Source organism: Lepus europaeus, chromosome 8, assembly GCF_033115175.1.
Source record: "Lepus europaeus isolate LE1 chromosome 8, mLepTim1.pri, whole genome shotgun sequence".
Classification (NCBI taxonomy): Eukaryota; Metazoa; Chordata; class Mammalia; order Lagomorpha; family Leporidae; genus Lepus; species Lepus europaeus.
Genome location: NC_084834.1, coordinates 102,979,283 through 102,994,053, shown reverse-complemented (window position 1 = coordinate 102,994,053; position 14,771 = coordinate 102,979,283). Strand labels below are relative to the sequence as shown.

At 39.3% G+C, this 14,771-nt stretch overlaps 1 protein-coding gene across 1 annotated transcript in view; it reads right to left on the bottom strand.

Annotated features, from left to right (window-relative positions):
• Nucleotides 1-14,771, bottom strand: part of BTC (betacellulin) — a 55,210-nt gene that overhangs the window by 23,332 nt on the left and 17,107 nt on the right. Inside the window, exon 2 of the mRNA XM_062199214.1 lies at nt 2,585-2,683. Coding sequence (XP_062055198.1) covers nt 2,585-2,683 — 99 coding nt within the window. The remainder of the gene's footprint in view (nt 1-2,584; nt 2,684-14,771) is intronic.

Sequence of the window (14,771 nt, the reverse complement as noted above, 5' to 3'; positions counted from 1 at the left end):
TGATGTAAAGACAGACAAATAGACCAGTGGAACAGAATAGAAAGCCCAGATAAACCTGGGTGAATACAGTCAACTGATCTCCATCTAGGCACCTAAGGATACAAAATGGAGGAAAGATTGTCTCTTCAATAAATGATGTCTTAAAACTGGATATCCACATGGATTAAAGATGAAGTTGAATTCTTTTCTTAGGCCGCACACAAAAGTCAGAATGAATTGACAACTTCACCACACAACCCAAAAGTAAATCTTATAAGAAAATTTCTTTACATTTCTCTTGAAAATAATTTCTTGAATATCAAAGCACAGACAACAAAAGCAAACACAAACAATTGGGGTGACAACAAACTAAAAAGCTTCCGCACAGCAAAAGGAACAATCAACAGGGAGACAAAGCGATCTATGAAACAGGAGAAAAGGTGTTTAAACATTTGTTATATCAAATACATCTGAGAAGAGGCTAATACCCAAAATATATAAAGAACCTGCAACTCAACAGCAAGCAAACAAATAACCCAATTTTAAAAATGCCCTAAGGACTTGAACAGACATTTTTTCCAAACACACACACACACACACAAATAGTTAACAGGTATATGAAAAGATGTTCAAAGTCATGAATAATCAGGAAATGTAAATCAAAACTGCAATAATGTATCATCCCAAACCTAAGGTTACCATTACTAAAAAAAAAAAAAAAACAAATAAACAAAATATAACAAATGTTAGCAAGGATGTGGAGAAATTAGAAACCTTGTGCACTGTGAGTGGGAACATAAACTGGTACAACTGCTATAGTACAGAGATTCTTGAAAAAATTAAAAGTATTACCACCATGAGATCCAACAATCCTGCTTTATATTCCTACATAAAAATTGAAATTAGTTTCTTAAAGAGATATGTAGACACTATGTTCATTGTAGCATTATTCATAATAGCCAAAAAAGTGGAAGCAACCCAAATGTTTATTGACAGATGACTAGATAAAGAAAATGGATATAAATACAGAGAATGGAGCATGATTTAGTCTTATAAAAGATTTGTGATATATATGACAGCATGGATAAACCTGGAAGACATCATGCTAAGCAAAGTAACCCAGACAAAGAAGAACAAACATTATAGGACATCACTTACATCAGATATCTAAAATAGCCAAATTCACAGAAGCAGAGAGAAGAATGGTGGTTTTCAGTTCTTGTAGAGGGGAAATGAGTATTGCTGTTTTATGAGTATAAAGCTTTAGTCATGCAAGATGAACAAGTTCAAGAGATATGCTGTATATTATCATGCCTATAGTTAATACCACATTATCCACTTTACAATTCACTTAAAAAGGTATATCATGCTGTTAAATATCCTTAATGCACTAAAAATAAAATTAGAAAACATGCTTAAAATGATATTTAGTAAGATTTTGAAAATTGTTTATCATCAGATTTTAAAATAATTTCCTATGGAAAATGTGGAAATGCCATCATTTAAGACATTTGGAACCAGACTGAAGAAATGCACACAAACACATACAGTTGGCCCTGTTCTCTGTACGTGGTGACGAGGCCCACACAGGCATGACCTAAGACATCACGAGATTGCACAGCCTGTGTGCACCCATTGGACCACCCACTGCTGAGGGGGATGAAAGAGGAAGATTGGGTTGGCACTGATGACTCACATCAGGAAGACTTGCTCAGCTTGTTCCTGGCTCAGTTACAACGTCCCCAGCATGCTAGGAAAGAGCTTCAGACCAAGTCACCGTAACCCTAGCTCGATGAAGTTTCCAGGGAACATAGAAGGCTCTTCTTCACCCCACTCTACTTTTTTGAATTTGCTTGTGTTTTGTTCTAAAACAGAAGCAACTCACAACACACCACCTATGCAGAGCAAACAAATCCTTAGACCAGAGGTCACCAAACTACAGACCAAGTGCCAAATCTGGCCCACAGCCTGTGTCTTTAAATAAAGTTTTATTGGAACACAGCCAAGCCTATTAATTTTCACAGTATCTGTGACTGTGTGTCCCACAAAACCTAAAATTCTTACAATACGTGCCTTTGCTAATAGTGACCATAGCCCAAGGCCAGTAACTTTGACAACACTAAAATAAGCTTAACCAAGGTAAAATATATAAAAATCCCTGCCTGCCTTCCTTCCTTCTTAAAGGTATGGAATACAAAAAAAATTAATTGAAAGTTGAGCAGAATACAACTTTCCATGATCCAGTCCAAAATAACACTTGGCAGAGTCTGGCGCGCACATCTGTGATATCCCAGAAGAGCACAGCAGTTAAGAGTGCAGGCACTAGATTCACACAAACCTGAGTTTCAATTTACCAGCTGTGTGACCTTTGACAAACTACTTAATTTTTTAGGCTTTGCCTTGAAATAAAGTCAAATATATGCTGAGCTCAAAGGGCTCTTATGAGGAGTGAATTACTGTTTATAAAGTACTTAACATAGTGCCTGGTTTACTAGTAAGTGCCCAAAAACCTATCTAAGATCCACATTGTGATTACTATTGTTAACAGAAGATCAAAACATAAGAAGATCATTTTCCAAGATGGAATATGAAGCTTAGACATTACCTGTGCAGTTTTCTCCAGGATATCCACAGGAAAGGCCATTCGTTTCTGGACTTCTGGTGGAATTCCCACTAGCCACCACACAGTGGAGAATCACCAGCCCTTCAAGTTCAAAACAGAACACAAAACAAATGTGAAAACTTGCAAAGTTTCTTACTGTGCAATCTGCAAAGTCATGATTTACTTCTGTATATAGTAAGCCTATGGCTTCTATTTCAAAGTCTTTCTCTCCCAGTCTGAGAGAGATTCTGAGGCTACTGGGTCTCATTTATTTTTTAAGATTTATTTGAAAGGCAGAGTTACAAAGAGGCAGAGGCGGGGGGCGGGGAGGGGTGTGTGTCTTCCATACGCTGGTTCCAAATGGCCAAATGGCTCCCCAAATGGCCACAATGGCCAGAGCTGGGATGATCCAAAGCCAGGAACCAGGAGCTTCTTCCAGGTCTCTCATGCGGGTACAGGGGCCCAAGGACTTGGGCAATCTTCTACTGCTTTCCCAGGCTCTAGCAGAGAGCTGGATTAGAAATGGAGCAGCCGGGACTCAAACCAGTGCCCATATGGAATGCTGGCACTTCAGGTGGCGGTTTTACCCACTACCCCACAGCACTGGCCCCATCATTTATTTTTTAGCTCAATGCTAAAGACAGAATTTTCAAACCAGCATCACATACATATAATTACATTTCTCAGGGGAGGAGACTTGGCTGTAGAATGTGTTGGAGCTGTCTCACAAAGGCAGGGAAGCAGAGGAGCTGAGTGCCCAGTCACCAGATGAGTGCACTGATCTCACACAGCAAGCACCTCCCCAAGTCCATAAGGATTGCTCCACAATACCAGCGTCCCACAGACATTAACTACTGAGGGCACTTCCTTCTTAGGAGATGGGAATTAGATGTTTGATGCATGGGAATGCTTTAAAAATCTTGGGCCCTCTGACTAGGTGTCTCTGTCTCTGAGAAGGACAGTCCTCATGCCTTATGGAGGGAAAGGAATTCTATGTTATGGTTAGAACGGCTCCAAACAGTGTCTTTCTGTGGACCCTGATTCAAACAAATCAAGCATAAAAGCTCATTCATGAGATAATCAGGGAGATTTGACACTGGCTAGACCTTAGCTTGCTAAAGATACTTTAAAGTACAAGTATCTTATGGTTTAGGTTAACAACCAGAGTCCACATCTCTTAGAGATATGTGTTTAAATACTAATGTAATAACATATCTGAGATTTGATTTAAAATAACCCAAAGCAGAAAAGGGGGTAAAAGCAGTGAGGGAAAGGTGTAAATGAAACAAGATGAACCACCTGTTTCAATTGTTGAAGCTGGGTGGTAGGTGTATTGTTCATTATGTTGCTCTGTTTATTGTACATATTTTATTTCTATAATAAAAATATGGAAGAAAAGGAGAGGAGAAAAGGCAAGGGGGAAGAAAGATAGTTTAGGAATTACTTGGTCCTGAGTTCAAGACCTTTGCCAGTGTTACCTATGTTAAATATGCAGAGCACTTAGCAAAATGCTGCCATATAATCAATGCTCAATAAAAAATGACTCATTATCATGCAGCTGACAGGAATAAAAAAAAAATCTGTTCACTAACGGAATTTTAACATCAGGCCAATGGTATCTAAACTATGCATGTCCTCCAATTCAGTTCAGTTCAACAAATATCCATAGCATCCAGGAACACACAGGTGAATAGAACATTTGACCCTCTGTGGTGGAACAAGAAGGCCATGACAAGATGGCCGCTGGCAAGTGAGCGTCAGTTACTCAAGAATGGCTTCAAAACCCACCTGGCAATTGAGCACGCCTGGCAACAGGCTGTGATGGGATGGCTTTGGAAACTGCCTGGCAACAGGCTGTGATTGGTTAGGGCATAAACTGCCCCTTTACCGGATTGGCTGCCTTGGCTATTTAAGCTGCTGTACCAACTGAAATAAAGGAGTTTGCGGGCAGCTCGCCTCTGGCATGCTTTCACCTGACTCCTAGGGTCTGTGTGGTGACTCCGTGCCTCTTGCCCCCACCACACTCCTCTTCTCAGAAGGAATCCACAGCAACAACCCTCAAGTTGCTTCAAAGCTACCAAGACAGATAATCAGGCAAGCAACTGGCAATCACACAAAGTGATAGTGCTGTTCTAGCAAACAACAGTAGCTAGCAAGTTCAAGGTCAAAGAGTTTTCAAATAAAAGAGGTTGCCGGCGCTGCGGCTCAATAGGCTAATCCTCCGCCTTGCGGCACTGGCACACCGGGTTCTAGTCCCGGTCGGGGAGCCGGATCCTATCCCGCTTGCCCCTCTTCCAGGCCAGCTCTCTGCTATGGACAGGGAGTGCAGTGGAGGATGGCCCAAGTGCTTGGGCCCTGCACCTGCATGAGAGACTAGGAGAAGCACCTGGCTCCTGCCTTCAGATCAGCGCGATGCGCCGGCCACGGCGGCCATTGGAGGGTGAACCAACGGCAAAAAGGAAGACCTTTCTCTGTCTCTCTGTCTCTCTGTCTCTCTCTCTCTCTCACTGTCCACTCTGCCTGTCCAAAAAAAAAAAAAAAAAAAGAGGTTTTCTGCCTATGAAGTTGGAAAGTGGTTTATTAAGTAAAGAGATAATAGCCAGTGTTAGAAATGGTGAAGAGAAATGTAAACTCAAATCTACTGATGATGGATAAATCAGTTCTGCTTTTCTGTAAAATAATTTTGCACTGTCTAGAGCATAAAAGAAAAAAGAAAAAACACACCAAAAATGTACAAATCCTTGAATTCTGTAACTATATTGTAAGTAACTTATTCCAAGGAGTTAGTTCAGGATATATAGAAAGATTTAACTACAAAAGTTCTCTATCTGGCATGACTTATTACGAAGTATCTAATAATACAAAATATATTGAACTATCTTTATACAATAAAAAGTGATTTTGCCATAAAAAGATTGGAAAAACTTTAATAGAACATTTCAATAAATTCCTACCAAGCAAGCAGACTCTGGAATAGCAATAAGTATCACATACTTGGGTTTGTGTCTGGTGTATGTGAGATAAGCATAGAAAGCTATTGTTATCTATAGTGACAACCCTGCCTGAGAAAACAGAACTGCTCACACTGGATAGCAGGGGAATTTTCCCTTAATTTTGCCTATTTGCACCTCCTAACTTTTTCCCAAACATATTTTATTGCAAGGCGAAAAAAAGGAGTAGCTAAATTTTTATTTTCTAATCAGAGTTTAGTCACTAAATTTCTAGATTATTTGCACCTCTTCTCCCAAGACCTGCCGCTCCATTCATTCTTCAATAAACAGAAACAAACAGTCACTTAGGGCTTATAAACAATGTCTTACCCACCGCTGTAACCTACTACAGAACTTAATGGGTAATGAATAAGTGAATCTATTAATAAACAAGCAAAAAAGACCCTCAAATTTTAAAGTTCTATTATAATTTTTACTGGAAAATACTAAAGAATTCATTGAATTCTCTTTTTCAAATCCCATATGCAGACTTTTTTCATGGGACAGAATCAGAGGCCTTAATGGGAACCAAAAAGAGATTTCTAAATGTCATATTCAGTATCTACAAACCAGCGCTAACCAGAGCTCCATCTCAGAGTTATTCTAAAAATTAACATAAGTTTCATAACAAAAAGTACATGACTTGTCACACATAAACCATTCTTAGTCTAGTTGCATTCCTTCCAACCAACACATACAATTTAATCCATTTATTCTCCACTTCCACCTGATTCCACTGAAACTCTGCCAGGTGCTCCAAACATCCCCACAGGCTGGGGGCTAGAGCTCAGGCTACTACTGCTAAGCCTCAGTCCACATGTTGCTATCAGTTGGCTAAGGAGGTCAGGGTACACAGAGATGGGGCAGAGACCCTGGAGAAGAGACACCCTGAGCCAAGTCAGTGCCCAGATGAAGCAGGGGGCACTGAAGCAGCAGCAGGCACTGCTCTTCCTACTGCTCACTGCAACAGTCCTCGGGTTGTAAGCTGGTGGCCAAAAGCCAAATCTAGCCTGAAGAATCATTTTCTTGATCTGCACAGTTTTTTGAAAAAAATTAAATCAGATCAATTTATGTTAAACCTGAACTTTCTGCTACCATTGCAAAAGCAGGAGGTCTGGCAACATAGATTTGAGGGGTTTTCTCCAAAACAGTGTGCTGGAAGAAAGAAGCAGGGATCCCTTCAAGTGCCACAAACCCCAGGTGGCTTGCTACATTGTTATTTTAACTGCCTGGACTCTTAATGGGCATTGAGTTTATGATCTATAATGAGAGACTCAGAAATTGGAAATGCTCACAAACCAATCTGCCAAATACTAAAAGCTGTTACCAAGAGAAAGGACATTCCTTTTCCTTCCATAATTCAACAAATATTTACTAAGCACCATGTGCTTGGCATTGGTGTAAAACCCTGCAGGTTCAAAGAGAACGGATGTTATCACTGATGCATGCATTCTGGTAAGACAGACAGAGTCTTCCAAGTCTGATGTCGTAAACACACCAACAGAGTTAACACAGGAGAGAGAATCAACTCTGCCTAACGGCAAAGACTTCATAAAGAAATTGAGCTTCATGATGAGTTTTTAATGAAAAATAAATGATGTTTTTAAGTCAATTATCCCAGAAACAAACAAACAAAAATGTTTCAGCCCTATAATAATGATAGTATATTATTTGTTTCAGCAGTGAATAGTTTGTTTGTGGTTATGATAATGTCAACCTTGACATTTTAACAAAAATTGTCATAAAATCAAAGCCAATAATTAACCCACACGTACCATGTGGGATAACTGGTAGTGATAAATGAGAGGCTGCACTGTGCTAGCTCTTTCATTTTTTGAATAACCTCCCTATAGTTAACTATACAGGAATGATGAGAGAAGAGATGCTCAGTAGGTAAGATCTAAACTTGACACATGAAGAAGTAGCATTATAAGCAAATTATTTAGCAATACAGAGATGAATAGCAGAAGAAACATCTAAAAAACTCAAAAGTGATTGCCTCTAGGGAGGTGGAGAGGTAAGAAGTTACGATGTAAAGATGTGTGGTTTGTTGTTATATACCTTATAGTGCTATTGGAATTTTTTTAGATTTATTTATTTATTTGAAAGTCAGAGTTACACAGGGAGAGGAGAGGCAGAGAGAGAGAGAGAGAGAGAGAGAGAGTGCGTGAGAGATCTTCTATCTGATGGTTCGCTCCCTAGATGGCCGCAACAGCCAGAGCTGCGCCGATCCAAAGCCAGGAGCCAGGAGCTTCTTCCAGGTCTCCCACACGAGTGCAAGGGCCCAAGGAGTTGGGCCATCTTGTACTGCAATCCCAGGCCATAGCAGAGAGCTGGATCGGAAGAGGAACAGCCGCAAGTAGAACCGGCACCCATATGGGATGCTGGTGTTTCAGGCCAGGGCATTAACCTGCTGTGCCACAGCGCCGGCCCCATGCTCTTAGATTTTTTTAAAAGAATCTATGCATACTTATTACTTTATTAAAAAAAAACTAATTTTAAGAAAAGGATAAAAATGTTGTTACCTAGGAATTATAAACAAAGAAATAACTTGTAAACAAAAGAGACAATTTATGGGGCCAACAGGTAAACCAATTGCCTGTGGTGCCAGCATCTCATATGGGCACTGGTTCAAGTCCTAGCTGCTCCACTTCTGATCCAGCTCTCTGCTATGGCCTGGGAAAGCAGCAGAGGATGGCCCAACTCCTTGGGTCCCTGCATCCATGGCAGACCCACAGGAAACTCTGGATTCCTTGCTTTAGATTGGTCTAGCTCTGGCCATTGCACTATTTGAGGAGTGAACCAATGGATGGAAGATCTTGCTCTCTGCTTCTGCCTCTCTGTGACTCTGTCTTTTAAATAAATAAATAAGTCTTAAAAAATGAAAGACAATTTGTAAAAACAAAAGATGGTATTAAATAACTCGCCAGCTTGTTTGGAAGGTTTGGGTGGGGACTGTGGTAGCAGAAGGAGGCAAGAGAGCAAGTATGTAACAAAAGATGCATCTCATAATAATGAGTTTGGATTTTATTATGCAGCTGAGGCCACTGGCAAGTTTTACATGATAAGCAGCACCTCTCTTTTCCAGCTTGAAAAAGTTACTTTAATGCAAGTGTGGGTCATTCAGACACAATAACCAAGGTGGCAGTACTGGGTATGGAAAAGAAGTGAATATGACAAACATTCACCAGGTAAAATATGACAGACTTGGTGATTGATAAGGAAGGCTTGGAAATGAGGAAAAAGGGGTCTGGACAACCCTGGAGCTTGTGACTTAAGTAATTATCTGGGTTATGGCACTAATCACAAAGATATAAGGCATATGGGAAGACACAGATATTGGGCATGGAGACAGAAATTGAATTTTGGACATTGAATTTAGATTGGTTCATCGAGGAGGAAGATGGAGATATAGATCCAGAACTCTGGAGCAATGTCAATGCTACAGGTTCTGTAGTTGAGGAATGAACAATGAATAAATTAGCATTTAATTCCATAGGAACAGATCTATCATAAAGAGAAGTAAGAACAGAGAAACTGATTAAGGACAGAATCCTGAAGAACACCAGTAAGACAGTGAGTGAGATAGAAAGAAGAGGGCCCACAAGACACTAAGGAGCAGCCACAGAGCTAAGGAGACACAGCTTTGTGACAAGTTGATCAACAATGTAAAAATTGACAGAGAATTAAAGATACCAATCAAATATATGCATTGGATTTAACAACTAAAAAACACTAATAATATCTCTCTAGATTGATCTCAATGATAAAAAAAGTACAAATAATTATGGATTACTCCTCAAAGATGTTGGACTTAGGAAAGTAGTCAATGTGTACAGAAGAAAGAAATTTTTGTTCTATTGCTTTTTTTAATGTGATAGATGGCTGACAGGAAGGAACCAAATGTTTAAGAGGAAAGCAAAGGACCGATTCCCAATATAGGCAAACTGATAGGAAAGTGTATCCTGAGACTAAAGGCCTCTTCTGCAAGGTACAGCCCTTTGAGGTCAAAGTCATCTATTCTGCCAGATGCACTTCATTCTGAGTGAATGACAAGTCTTTGAAAAATAAGAACTTAAGTATTGTATAGTCTATACATCTCATTTCATTGTTGAAGGAAACCCAACTCTAGTTTTAAATGAATGTGAAACAGCCGATGGGTTCCTTGACTTCACACTGCTGACACTTGGGGCTGGACTCTTTGCTGTGGAGGCTGCACATTGCAGCATGATTAGCTGCATCCTTGGCCTTTACCTGGCAGATGCCAATAGCAACCACTGCCTTTCTGACCCCTACTCATGAGTTACACAATCAAAGATGTCCAGCCAATGCCAAATTCCCCTGGTAGGGGAGATCACTCCAGTTGAAGACCACTGCAAGTCTCTCTGAACTATTTTACATTTTTACCCAAGTACAGCTTTCATTGTAGAAATATAGCCCTTTAATCTAAGTCAGTTGTACACCCTCAAAGGCTCAACTTTTGACTCCTTAACAAATGTCTAGGGAAAGTAGGATTATCTTGTAGAAAGATCATCAGACTCAATACTTAATTTATTATGTGACACTGAACTTATTAGCAAACTATTCTGGACTTTTGTTCCTCAAGAAAATCTAGCATCATAGGTTCTGTTCCATTCCATAACCCAGTTTGTGAATATCAAGTGAAATGAAATAAGAATTTTTAAAGGAACATACATTATTTTTTTTAAGATTTTTTTTTCTTTATTTGAAAGACAGAGTTACAGAGAGAGGTAGAGACAGAGAGAGAGACAGTGAACATGCTGGTTCACTCCCCAGATGGCCGCAACAGCCGGAGCTGTGCTGATCCGAAGCCAGAAGCTTCTTCCGGGTCTCCCACGTGGGTGCAGGGGCCCAAGGACTTGGGCCATCTTCTGCTGCTTTCCCAGGCCATATCAGAGAGCTGGATCAGAAGAAGAACAGCTGGAACTAAAACTGGCGCCCATATGGGATACCTGTACTTCAGGCCAGGGCTTTAACCCACTGCGCCACAGCGCCTGCTCCAAGAACATACATTATTAAAATTATCGGTGGAGGGGCCAAAGTTGTGGTGTAGTGGATAAGACCACTGCCTGCAGTGCAGGCATACCATTTGGACACTGGTTCACGTCCCGGCTGCTCCACTTCGGATCCAGCTCTCCATTATGGTCTAGGAAAGGAGTGGAAGATAGCTCAAGTCCTTGGGCCCCTACATCTGGGTGGGAAGACCCGGAGGAAGATCCTGGCTCCTGGTTTCAGATCAGCTCAGCTCTGGCCATTGCAGCCAATTGGGGAGTGAACCAGCAGATGAAAGACTTCTCTCTCTCTCTCTCTCTCTCTCTCTCTCTCTCTCCCCCTCTCTTTTTCTCTCTGTGTAACTTTGACTTTCAAATAAAAATAAATCTTTAAAAAATAATTATTAGTGGAAGCATGAATTGCATTTTAGAGTAAATTAAGGAAAATATAGTCCCTAACTGGGGAAAACATAGAATGATTTCCACTCAAAATAATCAATAGTTATATTAGATTTCAGAATTAGTAAAAACTTGAAAGGTATTCAAATCTCCTGCCAACAAATTCTCAGCTCCCTGGAAATCATCGCCTGGGAGAGCTCATCAAACTCACATCCAAAGTTTCAGTAAGGATATTTTAGTTTCTTCAGACACATGCAATTTCAAGGAAACTATTTATCTGTCCAATCCCAATCACTCACTTTCAAAAAATTAAGCACTTATTTCTATAGCTTTGTAAATGCTTCTTGTTTTTGCCCTCTTGTTATTTCACTTTGATCTTTGAAATTACCTACAATAAATCTAATCTCTCTGGCTCATAGCAGAGTCTCATATATTTGAAGCCAATGTCAGTTCCTCCTGAGAGCATTTCCTTTCTACAGGAGAGGCATCCTGTTTCCTTCAACCATACTTTGCTGGACATCCTGACCCTCAGAAGCCCCGTCAGTCTTCTATAGGCAAGCTGAAATAAAGTGCTATCATGCATTGGTCTGGTAAAGGCAGAATAGAGTGGGGCTCCCAGCCCCCACACTTCTGATAATATAGCACCACAGCCTAACAGTCCTTCTTGACTATCACATTAAATTCTGGGCTTTTATTTGGTTTACCATTAAATAAAGCCCCTAAATTCTTCTAGGAAGCTATGACTACTAGATTTGTTCTTTTTAAATTCTTCCATTCAATCCTCCCTACCTTACATGACCTGTAGAATTTCTCTGATGCAAAAAAAGTGATAAAAGTAAAATAATGTTGTTAAGCACAATTGTAACTGACTAGAAGTTGAGTCCCTGTTTCTGGGAATAGTTTGAAACATATACTCCATTCCTAAAATTAAACAAAACAGGAAAAGAAACCCAATTACACATTAGTGAGTTACAGTTCCGTTTACTTGTGTATACTTTGAGATCCTAAAGTTAAAAATTACAGAGTGTATTAAAAGTATTATCCTAGTCAGTCAGCTTGGGGATGAAGTCAGTGGGGACAATATCAGCATTCAAATTGTGGTAGCCCGAGGAGTGTGACAGGCTGTCTCAAAACCGCTGCTCACACTGAGGTAAGTAGGATGCCAGCTGGGTCAACTATTTAAAAAGATCATATGTGACTGACTTCCCTAGGCATGGATGTTGTATTTGCCTCATCTCTGAGCTGAATTTCCCACTTTTACAGCCAAGTGCATTTTGTATTTTAAAATTAGATCTAATGTTATTTCAAAATGTCCATTCATCTCTATTTTGATGATTTAGGACATCCTCCCAGATACTTTACAAACTTCTACTTGTGCAGACCAAATCACGTGATTTTTGGGATACCATATATCAATTTCACTTTTAATATTTGAACCATATTCCATGTCTCATTAGAAAATCTAATTGGGAATCAAAGGAGAATTTATCAACCTATGAATTGAAGCAGAAAGCAGAAGAGTATTTCATAGTCAGTCAAATCTCTGGAGTTTTATTTGTATTAAAGGAAAACAGTATAGACCAGTAAGAAAAGGAACACTTTGGAGGCAAATGGAGGTACATTTGCATCTAGATCTATCTTTTAACCAACAGATTTGTGATTATGATGAAGTTACTCAACCGTGGAACTTCAGGGTTCCCTTCTGAGGTCCATAGCAGCAAACTGACATGGCTGTGGTGAGGACTCACCTATACTGTTAAATGAAGGGAGAAAATTCTGAATTTTCAAACTTGGTGATGCACTTATAAAATAGTAGCCCAAAGAGACCAGAAGTGAAAGAATTCTACTTACTCTATTGAAAACAGTAACTTCCTTCTCACTGTAATAAATAGATATTGTCAAGTTTCTACATTTGTGGCATAATTTTGTGTGTATAATATGTTTGTGATATAAGCTACCATAGATAAAAAATATATGTGCCTTCCTACTACATTTTTATAGTGTGTTTATATGTATAAATTTAATGAGACAAAATTGTATGTAATCTCTTTGCAAACTATTTTCTAGTGTTTATTTAAAAGAGATTTGAAGTTAAGCTGCTTAATAGAAATATAGCACCTTCAACATGTGTGGCTTTTTGTATTCTCCCAACAATTCTGCCAGTGATCCAGTATACCATTTATGTCAGGCAATTACTAATTCAGTTGGTTGGTTAAGTGACTCAGATATGACTATAACTCATCATGTCACATCTTAGTAATAACTAACAATCAAGTGGATTATAAATCATATCTCTGTTTTCTGAAAATATAATTAGCAAAGTTTTTAAAGTTTAAATTAACACTAGGAGTAAAAACCAAGGAATTGAGGAATTTTTCCATTGCATGTTTATTGCAATGGAATTTTAAAGAAAGCCAGAATCTTGAAAATATGTATTTGACACAGTATTTTGTAACTCCAAAAAAAAAAAAAAAGCCACATCTTACATCAGGTTTTAAAAAAAAGGAATAGAAATGATGTTCAACACTAGCTCTGTGTTTCATTGAGAAAGAAGCAGTGAAATAGGTGAGAGCTTATAAAATTGTTCTCCTTTTTGTTAATTCTTCTCTACGTTTTCTTACTGTCTTTTCTTCTCTTATAATTCATTGTGTGCATACTGCTTTAACGTTTCCCCAAATAGAACATAAATCTTGAACACATCTTCCTTTATAAATGTACAAGGGGACCTCAGAGAATTTGTAGAAAGTGGGATTAAATGACAAACTGACTTTGGCCCAAAAAATTTTGAAATCCATGCATGGTTGTTTCATAATTTGCATTTTCTATGAACTTTTTGAAGACTCCTTGTATTTGCTTCCACAGTAGATTTGCAAGGGGAGAAATTGCTTAACTAAAATGCTCTTCAACTTACAAGAAGATTATATCTCAAAAAACATTTTAAGTTGAGATTAACGTAAGTAAAAAAATGCATCCTCTACACCTAACCTACCAAACATCTTAGTTTATCAACACAGTACACTGTGGAGCATCAGGTATTTCCCATCGTGATTGCACAGCTGACTGGGAGGTGCAGTTCACTGCCGCTGTCCAGCATTGTGAGAGAAGCTCTGACTGATCAGCACCAGCCCAGGAAAAGATCAAAATAAAAAATGTGAAGCACAGTTTCTACCTAATGCTTATGACTACCGCACTATTGTAAAATTGAAAAAGTACTAAGCTAAATCCACCACAAATCAATGACTGTGTACTCTAGTTCCTGGTGTTCCAAATCAGGCCTTCTTGAAAGCAGAGCCTGAGATACAGATTAGGGGTTCATTTTATTTGATATACAAGGGAAAGAATAAAATGAGTGGACACATTCACAGTGGCCCAGAAAGAATCACAGAGATATGCTCAGATACCATGTTCACTCATACACAAGCCATGATGGTGGTTCAAAAAGGAATTGCGTCTTAAAGCAGCACAAAGAAAGAAAAAAGGAGCAATGTATCTGAACCAACAACTTTCATCACCAATTTCCCACTGAACAAAATCCATCCCAGTGGGAGCCAACACCCTCAATTCTGGTCCCTCAGTGATTAAGAAGCAGACCTCAGGCCCTGGGACTTGGTGTTTACCCAAGTCCCAATGTGGGGCAATCTGGTATGGAAGGGAGCTGACTAAGAGACAAAGTAGACAGTTGAAGAGCCCTTAGGAGCTGCATGCCATTTCTATTCCAATACACCAAGTAATTTAGGCATCAGAACATGCTATGGTTTTAATAGGCTGTGGCTCTCACACTCATGAAGT